Below are 24436 nucleotides of genomic sequence, written 5' to 3' on the forward strand. Positions count from 1 at the left end.
ATAAGGGACAATTGCTGCAACATATATTCTACAAGAAGCATCCAAGCACAGTACGGAAATGCAGGTGGAGATGAAAAAGCCACCAAGAAACTGAACTTATTAAGACAGTTTCAAAAGTGCCTTCCAAATTACAGGCTATAAGGTCCACAATGTCCCTTATGCAGTTCTAAACTAAAACTGTACAATGGACAAACCTGATGAAACAAGTAGTCACTTCACAGAACCAGAATGAAAACAGCTGCCCCACATGCAGAAGGAAAACTGAGTATTGCACACCGCTACTTTCTCCATGACCCACACAACTGAGAGCAGCGTGGTATTAAAAATGCATGAAGAATATAACAACCACAGCTCTGAACAGTGTATACATTTTAATCCAAAACACTGAATCAAAAACACCTCTTCCCCACAGACTGCAGAATTTGTTTCCTGGCTCGTTCAGAACTACACTGAAGTTTATGAATTTTTCTACAACAGAGACTAAAAATAATTTCTATTTTATATAGAAGCAATTAAAATACTTCCTGTTACACAAATGAGTAATGCACTATTCCCAGTTGAAATTCCATTAACAATTATGAAGTCTGATAATAGTTTTTTAAGGTTTATATAACTTTGCCATCTCCCTCCAAATGTCTATAAACTACACAAGGACTCCTGAACAGCTCAGAACCAAATGACAGAGCCCTCCAATGTTGGTCTTACTTCATAATTCCACATTAAGGAGTAAATATTAGAGTATTCTAGCAAAAGAGTAATAATAATAAAATCAGTACAAGCTTTCATATACATAGAACAACAACCATTAAGCAAATATACAAAAAGTACTGTTGAAAGGAGTGATTTGTGTAGATGTACCAACACAGGGATGTTAAGAATCATCGAAAGCTGAGATATAGGTGCTAAGAGTCACCAAAAGCATCTTTAAAAAGTTGTGACTTTGACATTAATAATTCAGCCTACTAAAAACTAAGGCTATGTGCCTCATAAAGTTTAGATCTTGAAAACCTGTAGTTAAGATATGCTATGGAACTATTGAATTTAGGGCAATATTTGATGTGTTACTGAGATTTCAAGAAGCATCAAGTCTGTTTCATAGCACTCTGCTCTGAGAAAGGAACATCACAGCTGCTGCGGGCAGATCTGTGCTCTCTCTGCAGAGAGGAACAGCAGGTCCTGGCCAGAAGGGGGCATGGAGACAGGCATCTCTTCACAGGGTAGAGTGCTTCCCATGCTGTGGTGTGCTAACCACCGACCTGTCAAATCCAGCTGCCCACAACCTGCACAGCTGATGTCAGTGTCACAATGACGACCGCTGTACTGTGCTACTGTGCTATGGCTCCTCTCCATGTCCTGCTGCAAACAGACTGTAAGACCTAGGAGATCCTGTTTTGGCAAGTGCTGAGCAGGAACTGCTGGACAGCACGTTCACAGTCATAGAATCATGTGACCTAGAAGGGAGCCTTAAGGGCCATCCAGTCCAACCCACCTGCAATGGTCAGGGACACCTACAGTTAGAGCAGGTTGCTCACAGCCCCATCCAGCCTGGTCTCAGGTGTCTACAGGGACAGGGCATCCACCGCCTCTTTGGGCAACTTGTTTGTCCTTCATTACGCTTATCATAAAAAAGCCTTTTTTCGTAAATCCAATATAAATACATTTTCCAGCACTAGCCTGCTTCCACACCCCCCTCTCCCCCACATCCACCTGTGGGTGTCAGCCACAGAAACCCCACGTGCTGGACACACAGCATCTGCCCCATCACAAGCCCCGTCCATGCCCAAGTAACATCCCATATTTCATGGGCAAGTAAATCAAGCTGTCCACAGATTACCATCAAATGTCACTGCAGAGCCTTCAGAAATATCCAATTTCAAGACAGCATCTAAAAAGCTACTGTTCGTAGCCAGATAAACACATGTAACTGGTTCATGGGCTGCTGAGCCGGGGGTGGAAGGAAAAAAAAACCAAGATGGATTAAACAAAGCAAGTCAGACAGATTATCAAGATCAGAGAGCCCAGGTGACAGGAGAGGAGGAGAGCCTGCAGCCTGGCCTCCCACAGTGGGCTGGAAGCACGGCCCCAGGTTCCAGCACTAAACCTTACGCCTTCTCAGCACCAACATTAAATCTCACAGAGAAAAATCTATACATGCATTTTACTGCGGAGGCGAAGTTGTACGACAGGTTAAAAAATAATAATAATACAATTTTATCCTGCAATTAAGCTTTAAGTTCATACCTGCCACCACAAGACAAAAGCTACGCTCAGTAGCTCTGAGTTGAACAAACACCAAAATTAAAGGTCAGAATTTTAGATAGATAAAATCTTCCTGGTCAAAATGACACCAGTGGATGTGCTTTAAAACAACCCTCGGGCAGATTCTTAATACCTGTCCCCCCACACACCCGCTCCTGTCTGCTGCCAAAGCCCACCAGGCCACTGAGTGCCCTCAGAGCCGCTCCTGCGTGCTTGTGAAATAACCACACGCTCTGAGGTCTCCACCAACAACCCTGTAGCTGCTCCGATACCTAATTACTAACAAACGAAAGACAATGTTAATACCTCCTTCGGAAAAAAAAAAGAAAGAAGTCGTTACTACAGCACCGAAGCGTTGTTTTCCCTTGTCTCGAGAAAGGCAAAGCAACTGCAAACCCTAATTACGAAGTCGGTGCTGCATAGGCGGGCTTTGTTTTTTTAACAGCGTTCCGGGATATAAGACAGCCGGGTACAGCCGAGCCCAGCCCAGCGGAGCCGAACCGCCCCGCCTTGGGCCGAACGCCGCTGCTGCCCCGCACCGGGCGCCCACCGCGGCTGGATGCCGCCCGCGCGAGCAGAGCCCGCTGGAAAAGCGCACAGCAGAAACTTCAGGAACGGACACGCGGCGTTCGGCAGCGACCCCCGCGCCCAGCATCCGCGTCCCGCGGGCCGAACGCGCTCCCCCGAGCCGGGCGGAGCTGTCCCGTTACCCTCGGGACTCACCGGCGCCCGGCAGCCGCCCGCTTCCCCGCGCGGCCCCGGCCAAACCATCCACGTCCTCAGCCGAGGGCGGTGGCCGCCCGCCCAGAGCCCCGAGGCCGGCAGGGCCCTCCTCGCTCCCCTCCTCCCGCCGCGCTGAGAAGGAACTCCCGCCGCTCCGCTCCGCGCAGCCCCGGCCGCGTACTCACCGCCGGGCCGGGCCGAGCCGCTGAGTCCCGGCGGGGCGCCGCTCGCCTCACCCCCAACCCCAGCCCGCCGCGCCCCGCCCGCTGCCGGGCCTTGCGGCAGGGCCCGCCACCATTGGGGCAGCGCGCAGCCCCGCGGACGCGCGGTTGGCGCAGCGGCACGCCGATCGCGGGCGGGGCGGGCCCGGACCCTCCGCCCCCCGCGGCACTGCGCGGGGCCCTGAGAGCGGGGTGAGGGCACCTGCCGCGGGGATGCCGGTGGGAGCCGGACGGACCGGCGGCGTTCGCCTCTCGCTGCCGGGACGGAAAAGTTGGGCGCGTGCGGAATATACGTTAACTTTTTGATTTTGTTTTATCCCTGCCTCAGCCTTAGGACAAGTCCATTAGCATGCTAAGCCACGGTGGCTAACCCTGACGCAGGTCATCGCTGCTAACTGTTCCCCTTGGTTCCTCACCGCAAGAGTCCCTGTGCCGACCCAGCCAACCCCCAGTCCATCAAAGCTGTTCGGTACCAGATGTAATGCCTATCCCTAACTTACCAATAATCTTTTGTACGCCCACATGAAAACACATCACAGCCCCCTTTTATCAAAATTAAAAAAAAAATAAACATTTACAATAATTTTGAGAATGTATTCTACAACATACCCATGTATACATGTTACACCTCGATGAAAAACGTTCTTAAATACATTGTAATACTTCAGTTCCTGATATAGAATCATAGAATCGTTTGAGTTGGAAGGGACCCTTAAAGGCCATCCAGTCCAAAGCCACTGCAATGAGCAGGGATACCAACAGCCAGATCAGGTGCTCACAGCCTCATCCAGCCCGGCCTTGGGTGTCCCCAGGGCCAGGGCATCCACCACCTCTCTGGGCAACTTGCTTCGGTGCCTCTCAACCTTTACTGTAAAACACTTTTTTCTTACATCCAACCTAAATCTCCTCTCATTTAGTTTGAAATCGTTTCCCCTTGTCCTGTCACAACAGACCCTTCTGAAGAGTCTACCCTCTTCTTTCTTACAGCTCGCGTTTAGATATTGAAAGGCAGCTATACCATCCCCTGGGAGCCTTCTCTTCTGCAGGCTGAACAGCCCCAGCTCTCTCAGCCTGTCCTCATAGGAGAGCTGTTCCATCCCTTTGATCATTTTTGTGGCCCTCCTCTGGACACACTCCAACAGGTCCATGTCTCTGCTGTACCGAGGACTCTGCATCTGGATGCAGTACTCCAGGTGAGGCCTCCCCAGCACAGAGCAGAGGGGCAGGATCACCTCCCTCAACCTGCTGGCTGTGTTTCTTTCGTTGCAGCCCAGGCAACAGTCGGCTTTTTGGGCTGCAAGGGCACACTGCTGGCTCATGTCCAGCTTGCCACTAAGCAGTACCCCCAGGTCCTTTTCAGCAGCCCGAAATTAATTCTGGTGCAACTAATTCATAGAGGTAGATACAATTTAAAATCTGTAGAGCACCTTTAAATATGAAAATGTGAAACTAAATATTATTCAAAGATCCACACATTGGGCATTGATTATATTAACCTATTCAACTGTATTCATGCTACAGTCAGTAATGAAATATACCCAAGCACAGTAAGAGTATTATTATGTGAAAATTGTAAGATCTTTCTACCATTTCTGGTAGAAAATGATGGTATTTCAAAAGAAATTTGATTATTCTACCTTTTTTCTCTACATTTTTCATTTCTCTATAGCCTAATAGTAGGTACATGCAAAACTATCTCATGCCTTTGTGTGAGTTCATACGAATTGAATTCCAAATGAAACATTTATAAGTATTACTATCAAAAATATTGCAGGTCTACAGAGTTATTTCTTTTCAATGCAATTAGTTACAGTGTGAATGTAAAGCATCTCTCACTGTAGCTGTATAGGCTTTACGTGAGAAACCAAATGGAGAGAGAAAATTGGGTCACATGGGAAGGTTAAGGCCAGAACTACCACTATGGTATTCAGTTCAATTTCCAGCAGAGAGATGATTTTAGCTGTCATTTCTGTAATATTTTAAAATATGTTGTATTTTACTCATATCCAGCTACCATTTCATGAGCTGAAATGGCAGGAAATCGTCTTCAGCAAACTTGTTCAACTCCATGATTAAAAGTATAATCTACAAGCAATAGCCTCCTTTGGCAGGAGGAGTATTTCAATATACTTCTCTGATTCCAGTAGAAAATTGCAGGGGAAACCTGGTTGGATAAATCCAACAGTGATAATATCTGTTGGATAAACCCAACAGATCACATTATAATACAGCAAGATACTAAATTCCAAAATATCTTCCACTCTTCCTAGTATTTTCCTACAGCAATGTCCTAGTAGCAGTTATCATCTTATCACTGCAATGAAATTCATTATTTATCTACCCATAATTAGCTGTCAATAACTACAGCACAACTAAATTAGCTGTCAATAACTACAGCACAACTATGGCTGCTGCTAGAGTTAATATGATCAGGTTGTACCAAGCATCATGAGATATTTAAATCAGTTTTACAGGTGAAAGATGTACAATGAGACCTCACCGCCATTTACTTTACTCTCACTCTCTCATTACTGCTTATAGGAGCTCCAGTGAAAGTCTTTCTCATCTCTAAGCAGCCAAAGGACAGGCATCTACTCCAGCATAGGTGCTGGGCATCTTAAGGACACTGTGGACACAGAGCAGCGTCTGGCCCATGTGATGCACTGCTGGAAATTGAGGTACTTTTATACAGACTCAAATAGCGTGACTCCTAAGGACATACAATATCATTCATATGGTTTGCTTTCCAAAAACTTGCACGAAATCTGATCAAGATGACTTAAGTTACCAGATTCTCAAGCGATGCCTGGTTTCCTCAGTTTCTTTCTTCTGTTTACCTGCTGATACAGCAAGCAACTTCTCTGGAGGAGTTAGTGTCCGGTTGTTTCTCCCATTGCTCATGAGTCCTCCACAAAGAACACATGTAATCCTCCAGAAAAACCTCAGAACCAGGACATACAGCAGTCCTGCCCATTTTGAGCTCCTGCAGAACTCATGCTGGAGCCTTGTAGAATGATAGGTCTTCTCCAACTCCCTTATCAAACATAATGATTAGTCATGATACACATAAGCAATGCTCACAAGGGACAGAACTTTACAGGACTGATGCAACTTATAGGTTAACACTTGCCTCATGGTTGTTTTCACCTATGTGGGTTAGAGTGGTGCTGCAGAGTGCAGCTGCTTTCACCCATGTAGAAACAGCCATTGATGAGTCAGAGCTCAGCTGTCAGCAAAACAAAGACCCTGGGCTCCTGCAGTCACTGTGTTTGGAAAAGAGCAGTTCCCTGTTGTGCATTCCAGTATACACAATTGCTTCGAGAACCAAACATATCTGCAGAACCCTTTTTCCTCCTTCAATCCTTTTGTTTGCCAGAACTGCTGGCTGTGGAACAGGAAGTCCAGAGGAGCGTAGCAAGAACAAAGAGAGATACAGCAAATGAATGCTGATAGGAAGAACAGGAAAAAAAGAAAAAGAAAAAAAAAAGACTTGGTTTAGCATTAATAGAGTGAAAGAGATGCATGATAATACTCTTTAAATATGTAAAGGTGCTGTATAGAAGGTAACAAACTCTTGGGTGGTGCTGTGTGGAGCCAGAAGTCAGACTTGACAGTCCTCACAGATCCTTTCCTACTTGGGATATTCTATAATATACATTAGAAAAAACATTTCTTAAATGCAAAGGATTACATCAAAATAGCCTTTGGTTTAATAACAGCATTGCTCATTCATTTTCTGTTACGATGCCTTCTGCTGCCCAGTCTTCCACATCTCTCTGAAGTGCCAGCACTAGGACTGGGAAACATTAGTTAGTTCTGAGCACACCAATACTTACCTTGACAGCTAAGAGTTATAATACTGTGATGTTCTACCAGCAATAGCACTTCCTTCATGAACACTTTCAAGAACTCTTGAATCTAAGTCTGATTTTTTTAATCTAGATTGAAGTACTATCTACGTAAGCCTTAGCAAACAATATACCATAGCACTTTTATTTTTTTTACTTAAATAGGATTCATTGGGTGCTAAGGCTTATCTAGTTGATACTTTGATCAAGAGATATTAAAAGTATAGTTTACCAGTATGGCGTTTCCCAAATTGCAGTGTGAAAAAGGATTCTCTCAATAGGAAGTTAAGATTACAAATGTTTTTTTCCTACAATGTCTTTCCTGAAGTCCTACTGTGGCAAAAACAACAACAAAAAAACCCACCCTGGATATATCAAGGATGGGTAATCTGACATCACCCATTTGACAGAATCTTCAGAAATACAGAACAGTCTCCTATCTGGGGACTTAAAAAAAAAAAAAAAAACAAAATGTTCTTTAATGGGAATAGCCTTCGTAGATAAAGTAGCAAAGAAGGAAAGAAATGGCCTCCAGAGATAGAAAAAGGAAAAAAAAAAAAGTAAACACAGTACAAGAATAAGTCATTATGAATTAGAATACACTACCAATGCTTTTGGCCTTGGGAGGTTTGGTGTCCTAAAAAGGATCCTCAGACTCTGTCTCAACCGGTGTCACAACAATACTTAACACAGTATGCTGTGGAGGCAAAAAGAGGAGTTAAAACATTGGACAATTTACCCATTCAGTGCCCAGCAGCAACCTCATCCTAAAATATCTTAATTTATTTCACGTTTCTTATGACTCCTAGGCAAAGCTGCTGCTTTCAAAGATACCCTTTCAGCTTGGAAATGCAACTTTTACACAAGCTGACCAAGCTTATTTGATGTTCCTCATCTACTCTACACAAACCACTTCACCATACTTTCACAGACTGCCTGTGTGGCTTCAATTTTCAAGACGTTGCAGTTATCACCTTGATTTACTCTACTAGCAGAACTGCACAGTCCAGAAATACAGGAAAGTCAACCCTCTACCTCATACATAAGAAACAAGAATTAATACACAATCACCAGGGCTTTATCTGGCTTTTTTTTCCCCCCTCATTTAGTACAAGACCCATACTTCAACTTTAGTGAACACAGTTTTGGTGACAGAGTGTTCACAAAACAAAGTGTTTCTGGCAGACCTTTGTGGGTCTGCATTAGGAATATTAAAAACAACAGCAACAAAACAGGTCCTGATGAGCACCTGCAGTGGCTACAATCAATTATCAGTGTTAAAATCACACACATACTCATAAGTCTGTAAATGTCACTTTTCTGGTGAAAGCAGTGACAATTTAACGTGAACTAAATATCCAAAGCAGCAGAGGAAGCTAAAAAGAGAATTATATTAAGAAACAAACATTTCAGCTCAGAAATAATGTGTACAGCATCAGATGAATCTGGCATTAAACTCAGCTCTCTCTGCTCGAGTCATACCTGTAAGGACTCAGAACTCATCAGAACACACAATAACAGCAGCATGTGGCTGTATGGTCCATTTGTTTGCTTGCTTCTTTGTGCAGCTGTGAGCAAGCCCCACTCCTTTTCTTTCATGTTAGGTTTGTCTCTGCCACCTCAAATGTTGCTATGCTCGCTATGTCATTATCTTTGTCATTCCTCCTCACTCAGTATTGTTTTGCTTAGGGAGAAAAGGAAGGCACGACATACAGCGAGAACACTTGTTTCTGCGACACTACCACTAGCAGAACACACTAATTAGTCCAACAGAGTCTGCAATGTCTCTTCCAACACTGGAAACCCATCTGGGGGCTGCTAACTAGAGCAACAGGCATAATTTGCTTAATTAGAGACTTTCACTTATCAACCAGTGCCACGACACAGGATCAAAAGATTGTAATTGCTGAATAACGTTGTCAAAGTAAGTGCATGCTAATTTATTTCTGGGATTATGGCAAGAACTACAAAGTAAAATACATTTATCTATTAATTGAAAACATCTGAATAGCAAAACATCAGCAAGAAGTTCTTTTTACAGATTATTTACAAAAAGGACTTCATTCACACAAGTACTGTTATGTATTGTTCTGTTCCCAGTCTGTACCCACACACATTCCACAGCCAGTGGAGCTTTACACATGAACATCTCTACTTCTGCTTCAATTAATCTTATAGACTTGACTCCAGAGACAGCTACCAAAAATCATGCCAGCCGGTTGCTTGCACAGTGCATTCTTATCAGAATAGTTGAAATGCCAGCAGCGACACTGTTTTCCTCTAACTCACTAATGCTAAAAGGATCAGGAAATAAGTCCTGCAGAGCACCGCTGAAGACAGGCACATTCAATGCTTGTGATTGTTATTTTGGTGTTTAGCAACTGAACAGTTTCTTGAAAGAAAAAAAAAAAGACGGTGGCTCATACTAAGCCATGAAGCATCTCTTGACACCAAGTGAAGTGTCTTCATAGCCACAGCCTAACGCAAAAAGAGATCACACTTCAAATACACAAGCCAGATGTGTCCTTTCAAGTGATACTTTTTAGTATGTACTCACATACGTAGTGCAGCTTCTACTGTTTAATCACATAACTGAACTTGCTAATGTTAAATGGTGATGAAGGTACACTAATTTACAAGGTTTCAGAGCTACTTCCATGGATACAACATCACCCCTGCTCAGTTTGGGAGATTATTTCAAAATAAGTCATCTTTTAATATATGCATTATAAAAACAATCAGCTACAAGCACCACATAAAAACAACAACAAAAAAGAGGCATTACTTTAATCAGTTAATGAAACTCATGGTATACAACTGCTCAATAAAATACTTTTATTCACGCACTCAGTGTAAAGATGCATCCAACAAATATTACATCGTAAGAGGAACAGACTTGAATTTATTAATTCATTAATACTTCTAAATTCACTTTAAGTGGAATTTCCCTGAGGTTAAGAAAAGCGTCTTTTGTAACCGTACAACATCAATAGCTCATCAGTGCTATCGGGGAAAAAAACTGGACATGGGCATTTAACAAAAGGAGAGCTCAACAGTACGTGCTAGAAACTGTTAGCCAAGGTCACTGCTGGGGTATTGTGACTGCTGCTGGATCGTGACCAGTACTGCAGATAGGGATAAATACCATAGACAGGTTTTGGAAAAAACATGACACAAATGGAGGGAAACAAACTCTGACTTAGGAATGTATGAACACAGAACTAAATGCTTTGGATAGGGTCCAACCCTTAGGTCAGACATTTCGTTGCCTTTTAAAAGAACAACAGCACAAACACACATGCACGCACAAAAACCCATACCCCAAACCAGATATCTTTTTCAAAAAAAAGCCTTCAACCAGTGAGGAGACACAAGCAGCACTCCTCAAATACACCTGCCCAACAAGAAAGCAGGACGAAGTATTGCACAGTCACTTAGGCTAGCAAAATCACCCTAAAATGTTATGCAAAAGTTTTCCAAATCATGGCAGCAGCACAACCTGTGACCTGACCCTATCGCTACTGATGTTAATGGCAAATTTCTTTCTATATTAGATTGCAGATGAGGCCTTACAAAAGAGGCCCAAAAGGTCTGGGATTTGTTTCACATTAACAAAACTTCTAAGCTAACTGTAGCTAGTCTTTATCTGGGTGGGAATGCAGCATTGTAAGAGTAATTAGACACTAGAACCTGCAGTGGAGAAAATAGAGGCTCTGTGTAACAGAACTGAAGAAACGTTGTCTATTTTCATGTTCTGTTATATGTTTATATGGACTATAAAACCCTCTCACCCTTCAAATGAAAAGGAATATAAGGTGAATGCTATTACTTGCATTATTGCATAGATCTCCTGTTCTAGCAGCATTGAGGTTAACAGGTGCTCTTAGGTATTATACATTATATATATAGCAAGGCATGCAAAAGATCTTATTAGGGAATTAGGGAATATTAGGGAACTTATGCCTCAACCTAGAGTTCTTCACAGCTTCAGCTTGTCTGGTCGTATTACTTTGGTAAATAAATCTGTGTCATCACAGCATATGATGAAGTTTCAAATGACATGTTTTTTATCTCAATAGTACATCAACGGTAATTAAGAATCTTTGTCACTCTCCTACCAATAGGTGTCACTCTCTTCTATCGTGATCCTTATACGATAGATCTGCTGTCCAAAACTGCATCCAGTAACAAGTATGATCACAAGTGGGAGAACAACCTCCACAACTTGCCAAACCACTACCCAAAAAACTCTCTCTGCTCCGGAGGTCAATTAAAAACTTAAAAACATGGTAGATAAAGTGCAAAGAATTGATAACGTCACCTTCTGTGTTCTTCAAAGTAGAATAGAAACACTACAGGAATAACAGAACTTCTGAAAGAGGTGACAAAGGGTTTTCTCCAAAGATTAGCGCCCCATCCCTGAAGGCATGCAAGGCCAGGCTGGATGTGGCTCTGGGCAGCCTGGTTGAGTGCTTGGTGACCCTGCACCTAGCATGGGGGTTGAAACTTGATGATGATTGTGGTCCTTTTCAACCCAGGCCATTCTATGATTCTGAGTCACCTCCTATTCTAAAACTCCCTATAGCTAATAGATTTTCCAAAAATAAGAGGAGCACTAGTGGAACTAACTGCACGTTTATTCATTTGTGACTTACCAAGAAGATAATCCTACCAATCAGCCAACAAACTTTTCAAGGATTAAACAGTCACTGACTCTTGTCTTTCATAGATTTCAAGACCAGAAAGGACCACCATGATTACCTATCATAACCACCAGCACAATGAACAGGTGTTCCCACTCCTCACCACATGCATGTTTGCTGTGAAGTCTCACACTGAAGGCAACCTGGGAACTACAATTCCTTTTGACAGCAAACATTTAACTGTCTCTTCCTTTTCATCAAGTGCACTTAAGGAAAGACCCACAAACTCAGCCATGACTGCATTCTGCCACTTGACCAATTCATCCAGTGAGAAATATTTAACGGCACACGGGTATCCACACCATACCTATTTGGGGTGAGAATTGATCTTCATCTCGTAAACATAATTTTCGCTAGTAGTACCTCCAACATACGTGAAATGAGAATAAAGCTAAATTCAATTCAAGCTAAGATTAGTGGACAGATTAGCTATAAAGCCACGCTGAAGCATTAGGACAAAGGATACCATTATAGAACGTCACTGCTAAACCATGAAATACTGTCTAAGTACAGACAAAACCGCTGGCATAGTTCTTTGTTAAGATGCTGAAGATTCATGTATATGTATGTATGAAATACAGACAACATTTTCAAATACTTCTGATGCATACTGAATACTAACAGCAAGGAATGTCTGAGCTTCTTGCAAAAGCTTCAATTTCATGGGCCAATTAGTTTGCAGTGTATTCTTCTGCTGTAGTCCAAAATCATACTAGGAAACAGATGTTCTGGTGTTACATCCTCTTCTTTTGAGATGTTTCACCATTTAACTTTCCATTTTCCGTAGCTTTATTTTCAAAGTTCCAGTCAGTTGGGCTGAGGAGCTGCTGAGTTTTTTTGTATGTCCAGTATGGGTTAAGTATTAATGTGACAGCAAATAATCCAGAGAATAAAACAATAAAATGGAGAAGTCCCAGATTTTCTACCACAGAATTCCAGTTGAAAATACACACCCACCACATGTGGTAAGTGAGAATCATGCGGCAGTGAAACAGGTGGATCATTACCCACTGATTTGCCTTCCAAAAAAAGGTATTTGCACAGCCAGCCTAGAAAAACAAGAACAGAAAATACGCAGGAATGCGATTAATAATTCAAGATAAGAAAGTAAAGAATCCCCCAGAACTAAAGCAAATTGCCCACCCTTTGCAAACACATCCCTTCAGGCATTTTTTCATGTAGAGCTATGATATAGCACATGCATACATCATTCCAAACTCAGACTAGCTATAAGCCGTCTCAAGCCATATGCACACAGCACCACACAGAAGCCTACGTGCAGAACTGTCAGGATGGTGCTTCTGTACAAGTAGGTAACACAGTAACATGGATGTCAGTTAGACAAGCACAGCCTTGCTCCAAAACTATCTAGGCAAACTGTGCACATCATTTACAGAGAAGCAAGAGGTGTGAAAACTGTTACAAATGTAATCTGTAAAGTCTCAAATTCTTACCTTTAGAAGCATCCAGGAAATGCAGGTTGCGGGAGTACTCATCTCCAGCAACATTCCCATCAAAGGTAGGTAATGTCCAGATTTTACATTGATTACTAGACCAGCCAAGCCACCAAAAGCAAGTAAGTGATGAACCACCAGGAACACATCAAATGTTCTAAAAACGATGTTGGACACATGAACAGCTACATTTTCAAGCAAGAAAAATCCAGCAGCTATTAAACAGTTAAACCAGCTCCACTTTTGCTGTGAATACACCTTGTCAGCATGAAAAACGGGATCTATGAGCAAAGCCCATAACCCAGCAACACAGCTCTGAAGTCCAAATGCACCACGTGTGACTGCCATATTCCAAAACACCTTCTCCTTTGCATACAAGGCACGATAAGTGGTACTCATCCGGGAAGACAACCAGTGAGACAGAAGAAACACTCCCAGGTAGATTAAAAAACCAGCAGCTATAAATGTCAAACGAACTTCCCATAAGAGATAGTCCCAGTCAAAAATGGTCCCAAACACTTGATTGCTATTTGCAGGATTCATGTCTTCTTCCTTTTTTTTTTTTCCCCTTTTAATAGAACAAAACCTTGTGCAGGGGGTTTGATACTTCTCACTTACACCATATACTCTCCTTCACACCTACTCAGCCTCCGCTATTATGTGGACCAGCAACCATGAACTCTTTTTTTCCCATCTGGAACAAAAGAAAAAAATAAAGTGAGTCTTATTAAAAAGTCATCTGTATACACACCTCCTAAACTACACAGAGCTCCCTTTCATTGCAGTTACAACTTCAGCTCTGCTGCCATTGGGTACAGTCATCCCAAAGACAGGTACAAATGAACAAAAAAAACCCAATTTAAACAGTGTGTTTAGGATCAGCAATTGGTCCACAAATTCTTTACTAGCATAAAGTAACGTACTAAAGCAAAAGTGGAAGAGAGCAAAGAAGGAAGGCAAGAAAGAGGAACAGAAAACACAAGAAGCAAATCCTGTTTTCTCACTCACAAAACTCACATTTCAACAGCAGTGTGCTGTCACTAACCATAATTCTTCTACTCTTCTGCTTTTCCCTCACTGATCTTCCACCAGTTCTTATGTCTTTGGGTACAAATCAGAACCTCACATACACACCTGGGACGTGAAAATAGAAAAACTTATCCTAGCACATGGGACCACTAATGCAGAAATGAGTTTTCAGTATCATACCTCAAAACAAGACTTAGTAATGAGTTTCCAAACATTACATGACTTTCCAACAGAAAACCAATTCCAAAAATGCAACAGGAGTATGGAATGCAGACAAGCAGCATTAATATGTATGATTAACAACATAATTAACCAAACAGTCCAGCAGTCAGTGCCTCAAGTTAGCTGAAACTTCCTGAACACGTAGCAGCTAAAGATCATGAGTTTGCAGGATGGAAAGAGATGGATAACGTTTAAATATTTGAGTACCAGTTCATTTTATGCATGATTTAGGTTGTATCAGCCTGGCCACCAGACTCCCATTATCTGTAAAAGGCCAGAACCACAGGCAGGAGCTGGATAAGAAAGCCACTGTGGCAAGGGAATAAAGAAATACAGCAACCCCAGTGAGATGCTCCTGCTTGCCTTCACCATGCAACAAATGTCACCATGACAAAACAGACCCAGGCCTTTGGCACCGTAGGGATCCGTTCCATCTGAACATGAGGAAAAACTTATTTACTGTGAGGGTGACAGCACTGGTACAGGCTACCCAGAGAGGTCGAGGAGCAACCTTTCTAGGAGATCTTCAAAAGCCATCTGGACGCAACCCTAAGCAATGCGCTCTGGGTGACCCTGGTGAGCAGAGCAGTCTGACCAGGCAGTGTCCAGAGGTCCCTTCCAACCTCAGCCATTCTGTCCCGTGCCCTGCTCACCCTGGCCCTTGCTCCTCAGTGCCCCCCAAGACCCCAGAGCACGGCTGCCGGCAACACCTGGCAATCCTACATCTGACACAACGGACCCACAAGTGGAGTCGCTAGGCCTCCCCCCATGCTGTGACGGACACCAACCCGAGGGCACGGGCAGGGCACGGCAAGCCAGGCCCGAAGAGCCCCGGCCCCACGCAAACACCGGTACCGACAGCCGCCCGCTCCCCGCCGAGCCCCTAACGCAGCCCCGGCGCACAGACCTGGCTCAGTCACGCCGCTCCTTGCTGGCAGCGCTGCCTGCGATGGCGGCCCGGCCCTCCCAGGCTCCGGGGCTGCTCGGGCGGCGAGCCGCCCCCACAGGCCTCCCGGGAGCGCCCAGCCCGGCCTGGCCCACCACGACTCTCGCAACAACCACCCTCAGCTTCGCCGGCGCCATGCACCCACCGCGCATGCGCACACCACACCCTTCTCCCCCCCACGTGCTAGCCCAATGGTACAAACCACCTTGCACTGCGCAGCTGGAATAGGGTGCGGCCATACCACTGCGGCGCAAAGGGGGGAATGGGCGTGCCCACCGCGGCGGGAGGAAGGGGGCTCCTGAGGGGAGGGGACAGGCAGGAGCGCGTCTGCAAGGGGCGTTAGGCTGCTCGCGTTGGAATGCTGAAAGGTCTCTAGGAACAGCGGCCATCCTCTCCGATTTTCCATAGCGGAAATCCAGGAGTATATATATTTCCGATTTAAGTTGGAAAAGAGCCTCGTTTACGAGATTTTTATTTTTTTCACCCTAACAGACTCATCAGCACTACTGAAAAGTTAGTAACGTTTAATGGGTGCCTGTTGGAATAACGAAAAAAGGGTAGCAGTGATGTCACAGCATCTGCCCTTACCTGTAATTACACAGTGTCTAACAAAGACAGCAGGTTACAAGATGCGTGTCATGAAGTGTTGCTACATGATTCTCTCCATGGCGGTGAAGAGCAGTCGTGTCATCCCAGTGACTCAGGCTGGCTGGGCACTGGGCAGGGCACGGGGATACCACACCGGGAGGTTTCCTCAGCAGTGCTCCAAACTCATGCCCAGGTTTTATTTTGGTGCCTACGCAGGTGACTGAGCTGGCTGATGGTTTTGCCCAGGAAAAGCTCAATCTCACTGCTGGCCACGTGATTCCACCGAAAATTGATGGAAAGTAAAAACCAAGCCACAACTTCCCTTACACAGAGCTTTGGGTATAGAACAGCTGAAACCCAAACTCTTGGCCTGCTTGTGTTGGTGAAAGACCAGGCTTGGGACGTGAACATCCTCAAAGTCTGAGCTATGCTCAACTTCCAGCCTGAGAGGCGAGTGCTGACCTTGTGGGTAGAAACCTGGGCACTGCTACCACAGAGGGAGATCAAGGGAGGAGGGTTGGTTTTTTTTCTTGTTGTTCAAGTGTTTTCTTTTAATTGGTAAATAATAACTCTGCTGCCAATGGACTCCCTGTGCAACATGAAAAGTGAAACTACGTCAGGAGTTTAGACACGGTCAGCCATCCTAAGTTGTTTTTATGCTCGGTGTGAGGCACTGCAAGCTGCCAGTAGGGCTGCTGAGTTCCTCTATAGACAGCCCCAAGGGATTCCACAGTTCGAATGAAGTCTCGGGAAGCTTTGTCCACCCACCCAGACACTACCTATGTGTCATTTGGGTGAGTCACATGTTGGAGCACACCTGTCACATTTCTAGAAGTAACCTAGTCTCTGTCCAAGAGGCACAGACTCAGCAGTAAGTGAAGGGCAATGGACTTCAGCCAAAACCATTCTTTCATACAGGTGCTCATGATCAGGTGACAGAGATCCTAATGGCGTGTGCTGACATACACAGAACGATTTGGTTTCGCACAGCAAGAAGAGCAAATTTGCTGTAAAACTTTGGGATACAGTCAGAGCTGTCTACTAACCCTGAAGAGGAAAAGGGCTGTAGGACCTGAAATATGCTCAGTACAAGGTTTGCAGAAACTGTCACTGGTGACCACCTTGCTGGTGGATATCCACCTAATTGCCTCTGTTTTCCAACATATGCCAGTTCTGCTTTGGTAACATATAAAAAGATGAGAAAGCCAAACAAGGAAGAGTTGGCTGGCCTGTTGTTGAAAGGTATTGCACTCCTGTGTGATATAGAATCATAGAATATCCCTAAGTGAAAGGGACCTACAACAATCACCAAGACCTACGCCTGGCTTCACACAGCCCCCCCCCTCCCCCCCCCCCCCAGTATTCAGTCCATATTTCTGAGAGCATTGTCTGAATGCTTCTTGAACTCCAGCAGCTTGGGGCCATGACCACTGCCCTGGGGAGCCTGTTCCAGTGCCTGACCACCCTCTGTGCAGAACTTTTTCCTAACACCCACTCAACCCTGCCCTGAAGCAGTTCAGTGCAGTTCCCTTGGTCCTGTTGCTGTCCCCATAGTGCAGAGTTCAGCTCTGCTGTGGAGCCTCTCCTCAGCCTCCTCTGCTCTGGGCTGAACAAACCAAGGACCTCAGCCACTCCTGATATGTCTTGCCGTCTAGACCCTTCCCCATCTTTGTAGCCCACCTTTTTTGTTATTTTATAGCAATGCCCAAAACTGCAGTCAGTGCTTGAGGTGACTCTGCACAGCATCAGAGCAGAGAGGGACAACCCCTCCCCTCACCTGACAGCAGTGCTGGGCCTGGAGCACCCCAGGGTACAGTTGGCCCTTTTGGGCTGCCAGGGCACACTGCTGAATGAGATTCAACTTGCTCTCATCCAGAATCCCCAGATCCCTTTCCATAGGGCTGCTCCCCAGCCTCTCATTCCCCATTGTGTACACGTAGCTAGTATTGAACCATCCTAGGTGCAGAATCTGGCACTTACTCTTATTAAAGTTCATGCAGTTGATGATTGCCCAGACCTCTAAATTGTTGAGTTCTCCCTGTAAGGCTGCTCTACCCTCAAGGGAGTCAAAAGCTCCTCCCAGTCTAGAGTTGTCTGCGAACTTAGTGTGCACTTGACTCCGGGGTCCCAGTACTTTATAAAAACATTGTGGTCAATTGGTCCTAAAATTGAGCCCTTGGGGACCCTACATGTGACTGGATGCCAGCCTGTACTTGTCGAGCTGTATGCTGGACATTTTATCAAGAAGAATACTGCAAGAAATAGTATTGAAAGCTTTGCTGAAATTGAAAAAGATTATATTAACCATTTCCCCGTGGTCAGCTAGATGTGTTGCTGGAGCTGATGCACTGAGGATAGGTGTTCTAGCTTCCCCAGATTTTATTTTTCCCAGAGCTCTCTTTAAGGAATTCCTTTAATTTGTAACAGCTTGAGGCAGGAAATTTGAGTTTTACTTACATATAAGGCACTGTAATCATACTGTAAAAGCAAGATCACAGATAGTATGTTGCCTTTCTTGGTTTTTTTTCTTCTCATCTGCCTTTCTTGCCTTCTCAAGCATAATCTAATTTTTTAATTACTATCAGCCATAGATGTGATGTAATAGTTTAGTGTTACGTTCTGAATCTACTGATGCTACAACCATACTTAGTGACAACTTTTTAATAGCTGTCTAATTATGGTAATTACAATAACATCAAGCAATTCAAAATGGTTCTTCCTGCAGTGAGGCTCATCTTCCATTTTACATCATATTCGGTTTTCTCTTTCACAGCCAATTGAGTTGTATTCTACCTCATGCTCTGTTCAAAGCTCAATTTCCCAACTATGCTATCTTGGTTTTGGGCAACTTTTTGGAGATCTTCTGAATGCCACCACTGGAAGAGCAAAGAGCATGTCCAGGTAGGGAGCCCTGCACCTATACTTTGGGTGAACTGTCCCTTGTATTTAAGAGCTTCTTTATACTAATTGAGTAGTCCTTGCCTGTTGTCAAGATCTGAATAGGTTTTTTGTTGTTGTTGTTGTTGTTGTTGTTGTTGTTTTTGCATTTCACAATATTTGTGCTTTGTTTCCTGAACGGCTACATCTATACAACCAGATAAAGTAGGCCAGGGCCCAGAGCGTGGGCAGCCACTTGCTCAGGAATGGGGTAGCTGCATCCAAATTGCCCATAGAATAGGCTTTTCGCATTAGCTGTCCCCCAGAACATCCATAGAAATGCTACCTTCTGAAGGTCATTTTTAGGCCCTGCTCAAAATGGGACCTGTGCTTCAAACCAGGAACTGTCTAGAGAAGTACCAGTTGGCACAGGCCAAACTTCTTCCAGGCAACGTGCTAATAATTAAATTACTATATGCAGTAATGCATTTATATCTCCTTTGTTGTATCTATTAATATACAGATAGTCAGTGGTGGTTAACAATGTCTTTAGTTTTATCAGTTTTTCTTCTTCATTCCCTACAACTCCATGTCCTTTTCCTACTCCCTGTACTTTCAGAGGCAGATGGAGCCCTCTCACTGGTATTAGAATACTTTAAATGCAGAGGCTTAGGAGATGTGCATTGAGGATACAAGGTCATGCAGGAGAGGAACCTGAGAGCATGAGCTCCCTATAGGTCCAGTTGTAGGGGTAAGGAATCATAGAATCACTCAGGTTGGAAAAGACCTTAAAGATCATTGAGTCCAACCACAACCTAACCACACTACCCTAACTCTAACAACCCTCCACTAAATCATGTCCCTGAGCACCACATCCAAACGGTTTTTAAACACATCCAGGGATGGTGACTCAACCACCTCCCTGGGGAGTCTATGCCAGTCCTTAACAACCTTTTCTGTAAAGAAGTTTTTCCTGATATCCAACCTAAATCTGCCCTGGCACAACTTGAGGCCATTCGCCTTCGTCCTGTCACCCATCACCAGTGAGAAGAGACCAACCCCGCTCTCGCTGTAATCACCTTTCAGATATCAGAAGAGAGCAATAAGGTCTCCTCAGCCTCCTTTTCCTCAAACTAAACATCCCCGGTTCCTTTAGTCGCTCCTTATAGAGCATATTCTTCAAGGCCTTCACCAGTCTTTTTGCCCCTCTTTGGACCCACTCCAGCAACTCAATGTCCTTTCTGTACTGAGGTGCTCAAAAGTGGGGCCTCACCAATGCTGAGTACAGGGGCAGGATTACTTCCCTAGTCCTGCTCACCACACCATTCCTGATACAAGCCAGGATGCCACTGGCCTTCTTGGCCCCTCTGCCAGTTCATATTCAGCCAACTGTCCATCAGTACACCAAGGTCCCTTTCCATCAGGCAGCTTTCCAGCCACTCCTCCCCAAGCCTGTAGGGTTGCGTGGGGTTGTTGTGACCAAAATGCAGGACCTGACACTTGGCCCTATTGAAAATCATACAGTGTACCTTGGCCCATCAATCCAGTCTATCCAGGTCCCTCTGTAGTGCCTTTCTACCTTCTGGCAAATCAACACTCCCTCCCAATTTGGTGTTGTCTGCAAACTTACTGAGGGTGCACTCAATCCCCTCATCAAGATCATTAATAAAAATGTTAAATAGGAGCGGCCCTGGTACCAAGACCTGGGGGACACCACTCGTGATCCAGCTAACTGAATTTAACTCTATTGACCACAACTCTTTGGGCCTGGCCATCCAGCCAGTGTTTCACCCAGCAGAGCATATGTCCATCCAAATCATAGGCAGCCAGCTTCTCCACACGAATGCTATGGGGGACAGTGTCAAAGGCTTTACTGAGGTCCAGGTAGACCCCACCAACATCTTGCATCCCTACCTTCAGTTCTGATAGAACAACACCAGCAAAGACAAGATTGTTCCTATAGCAGAAGTCTCAGTTGTCTCATGGGACAAGAATGTTGTCCCAGACCACTGCAACTGTTCTGGAGTCCAGAAGGCAGGTTCTTTTGCACACAGCTGTGTGGCTACTGTTAGCGTGCATTGTGAACAGTGAGGCCTTGAAATTCAGAGAAAATAAAGTATGTTTAATAGCCATATTAAAGGAACATTAGGGAAAAAGTTCATTATTCTCATGGTCAGATGTCCGTTGCTGCAGGAATGTTGTGCAGGATATTTTAGGTGGGGACCCTTTAAAAATAGCACAGAAATATCATCAGTATGTCTAGACTAAGAAGCACAAGAGACTTCATGTACTGTTCCTTCTTCACACATGGTTCAAATGAGACCACTCTTTGAGGAAAGCCACAAAAACCTGTCTGATGAGGATGCAAAAATTTGTTGTTAGATCTGTGGGAGAGAATGTATGATGTCTGTTGCACTCACAACATGAATTGTGCCCTCCCCTGACAGTCACATTTAAGTCTGCAGCATGAATATGAATGAAATGTTTGAAAATATACCGGTCTATCTGGGGCAGTACTCAAGAGCTGTGCTGTTCATCAGTATAGATGAGTCCTGGACAAAGTCTCTTCTTTCTTTATATATTGTTTTTAGTGGTGCCTCAAAATCTCAACCCTGGCTCTTTGAGAGATGAATTAATAATTGAACAGAGAGAAAAAGACAATCTCTCTGAGTAGCATTTCAAGGAACTGAAGTTATGCCTTAAATTCTCTTATTTTTTAATTCCAGAATGCCAAAAACCTACAGCCAGTGGTACAGTGTGTTGAACTAAGTCCTATCAGTATAAATAAAACATCAGCTGACAATCTTCTCAACAAAGGATGAAAAGTCTATAACACTTGAAAAGTCAAGACCCCGCTGACAGGTTTTAGCCCTCTCTTCCACTCCCCCAAAAAGCCTGCATGTTAGCAGACACAGATCTGTGCATACACAAACAGCTTGTGCTGATTTGTCACATAATCGTGTATTTTCAGTAGTATGCATCTTGAATTCTATTTTAAAATCAAATTTTGTTGTTTAACCACATATTAATCTGCAGTCTGCATTCAAATCTGTGGGAGCTGTATTACATACACCCTGTGTAAAGGAACTCTGTGGCAATACCACGTGTTATCTCACTTCGTTAATATTTTACACATGCCCTCCAAGTTCTCCCGATTCTTGTACAACAAGTACTTATGCAGTATTCCTACATGCAAACCACGGTTATTCCAAGGACCACTTTGAACATGCTTGTTTAAGGCATTTTGCCTCTTGGCTAACAGGAACCATACAGCTTCTTTCAAAAAACCTGTGTTACAAGGCTTTCATGTGTGAAAAGGATTCAGAATGGCTTTACATTGCATAACATATTCATCTGCCCACGCTGATCTGCTTTCATCAGTACTTGTAGATCAGCAGGAGTTTCTGCAAACTCTTTTTCTATTTTACTTATGGTCATTTTTATATGAGTTTATCAACTTTAACTCCTTATGATCCAGAACAGATAATAACAATAGCAGTTGCCTTTTTGAAGCATTTGATAGTCTCAAAATTTTAAAAATTCAGATTTGCTGAGCATGCAGATTTTGAACTAACAGTTATGGGAAGAATAGTAGCAATGAAAAGGCTGCTTCTGCTTGCCTACGTCTTTCCAGATAATTCAGATAGTACAGAAGATACTGGAGATTTTTTTTTCACCATCATAGAATCATAGAAACATTTAGAATAGAGAAGGCCTCTAAGATCATCGAGTCCAACCACCAATCCATCACCACCATGTCCATTAACGATGTTACTCAGTTTGTCATCTACCCTTTTCTCAAATCCCTCTTGAGAGTTACTCATTGCGCTTTTTACTCATAAATATTTTATGAAGTTGCTGAAGGTATACAGTGACTGTGGAGTAGTTGCACATATCCCTGTCTCACTGAAAAAGTTCAAATGTGAGTCAGCAGGGTTCAGGATCTTACTTATACTGACCTTATGACATCTGTCAATTCCTTGTCCACTGCTTAATTGAACCTCACCAAGTACAGCCTTTGGGCAGTTATTCCTTCAGCCTTTCCTCCCTTCTCGTTCTTTTACTTACATGCAAGGGAATATACCTAACTTGTTGTTCTAATCCTCATCTAGTTCAATTTTGATAAAAGATGTTCTCAAGCTCTCTCCTGTTTAGTCCAACCTTTTCTCTCGAGAGTTTCTCTGAATCTCAGCTTCTCTCTCCCTTTAGTCCTATGATTAACCTGCAATACATAAGATGCATTCCTGCTTCGTTTGTTCTTTATCAGCTTAAGTTCACATGTCACTCCCAAGCATTCTTATCTATTTCTGTTTTACAAGCTTCTCTTTACATTGTGTTTACTATAAACATCTCTTTAATCATTACTGAAATATATTTCATCATACATTTTTTTTTTCTTCCCTCTTCTCCCAGCCCTGTTAAAACCAGTAACTACTTATGCTCTGCTCTGAGGATTTTCACCTGCTAGTGTCCAGCATTACTGGCAGCACTACAACAGCATATTTTCCCCATTGAAATAATAGACAAGAATAATACCGTCTGTGTCCACTTCCTTGGTTGCTTCTGGTTGGCTTCAGGTAACAAGCATGATGGTACAAGCTTGAGCTCCCAGCTGATCCTTTTTATTCCTCTCTTTCTCTAATCCACATGTCTTAACAATGTTAACTGGAACAAGTTATTCTGCATTAGTATTTAGGTTCTTGCTTCACAGCTGTAGTCATCAAGTCTGGTATAACTGGTGTTTCAGGTTTATCTAGAATCTCTAGTTCTTCTTTCCCATTTCTCATGCAGAGGTACCTTCCTCCAGTGCTTCTGGAAGCAAAGTAAAATCCTATGTCTGTCTTATGGTTTATACAGTTATCATTCTGGAGTTTTGTTTAGTTCCAAATAGTTTCACTTGACAGAATTGAGGTGCTTCACTAGGAGGCAAAATGACCTTTGCCAGGTTAAAAACAAAGCAGAGGGTGCTGGCTTAGATGTGGGTCTCTGCCAAGGGTTTGATCCAAGATTACCACCTTGGACCATGTTTTGGTTGTATGTGCAAGACAGCTTCAGAGAGTTCCTATGGAAACTATCTGAGATGAAGTCAAGGACCTTACAATCACTGCTTGTCAATAATGGGTGGTAACCGCAAACATTTCTGTAGCCTCAGTCAGTCATCTAATAAATTTACTCTTGGGATTCTCAGTAAAATGGCACCAACTCCATCGCATTGACAAGGTCATCAACAGTTTAGGTGACTTCTTTGAATACACAGTTCATAAGTGATAAGGAGGATGTAAGATGACAAGCGGTTTTCTTATTTTCAACTTCATCAAAGGGGAGAGATGCTCAGGTATTTCACAATTTGCAGTACTGTGCAATAATGACAACAGGATCAAGTCTCTATCCTTGAGAATACAGCAGATACACAAATTTAGTAGGGCAACAATTAATTAAAAATGGAGAACAAATTAAAAGAAAATAGGAAGTTTATTTAAAAAATTATTATATAAGATCTTACTAGAAATGGTTGAGAGAAATGTGAGAGGTGTGAGAAGATAAGTGGATATGAACTTTCATGGTG

General features: G+C 43.6%; 2 protein-coding genes and 1 long non-coding RNA gene across 10 annotated transcripts in view; 1 reads left to right on the forward strand and 2 right to left on the reverse strand.

Moving 5' to 3' along the window:
• ARHGEF10 (Rho guanine nucleotide exchange factor 10) overlaps positions 1–3236 on the reverse strand; it is a 114555-nt gene extending 111319 nt beyond the window's left edge. For 4 of the 6 annotated variants that reach the window (XM_015284923.4, XM_015284925.4, XM_015284924.4 and 1 more), the window contains exon 1: positions 3168–3236. The gene's annotated coding sequence lies outside the window, so the exon portion shown is untranslated. Of the gene's footprint in view, positions 1–2982 lie in introns of all 6 variants that reach the window. The other 2 variants (XM_046939103.1, XM_001235642.7) reach the window with 1 other exon arrangement.
• A 117-nt stretch (positions 3237–3353) lies between these two features.
• LOC121110290 lies at positions 3354–10668 on the forward strand. The gene is made up of 2 exons (XR_005858221.2): positions 3354–5881; positions 8741–10668. It is a non-coding gene; the product is annotated as an uncharacterized LOC121110290 (long non-coding RNA).
• Positions 8971–23562, reverse strand: CLN8 (ceroid-lipofuscinosis, neuronal 8). 3 transcript variants are annotated; one of them, XM_015284834.4, is made up of 4 exons: positions 15367–15551; positions 14226–14342; positions 13209–13902; positions 9873–12803 (listed from the first exon to the last, which is right to left on the reverse strand). In XM_015284834.4, the coding sequence occupies exons 3-4, from the start codon at positions 13749–13751 to the stop codon at positions 12489–12491; spliced, it is 858 nt and encodes a 285-aa protein (XP_015140320.1). In that variant the 5' UTR covers positions 13752–13902; positions 14226–14342; positions 15367–15551; the 3' UTR covers positions 9873–12488. The 3 variants fall into 3 exon arrangements, with proteins under 3 accessions (NP_001026258.2, XP_015140320.1, XP_015140321.1); NM_001031087.4 differs by lacking the exon at positions 14226–14342 and having other exon boundaries at positions 8971–12803; positions 15367–15573; XM_015284835.4 differs by lacking the exons at positions 14226–14342; positions 15367–15551 and adding an exon at positions 23407–23562.
• Between the last annotated feature and the right edge of the window lie 874 nt (positions 23563–24436).

The sequence above is a fragment of the Gallus gallus genome, chromosome 3 (assembly GCF_016699485.2).
Source record: "Gallus gallus isolate bGalGal1 chromosome 3, bGalGal1.mat.broiler.GRCg7b, whole genome shotgun sequence".
NCBI lineage: Eukaryota > Metazoa > Chordata > Aves > Galliformes > Phasianidae > Gallus > Gallus gallus.

Coding starts and splice junctions, on each gene's coding strand:
- CLN8 (NM_001031087.4), bottom strand. CDS start 13,751: ATGAATCCTGCAAATAGCAATCAAGTGTTTGGGACCATTTTTGACTGG. Junction 12,804..13,208: donor TTTCCTGGATGCTTCTAAAG/GTAAGAATTTGA, acceptor TTGTTTTTCTAG/GCTGGCTGTGCAAATACCTT.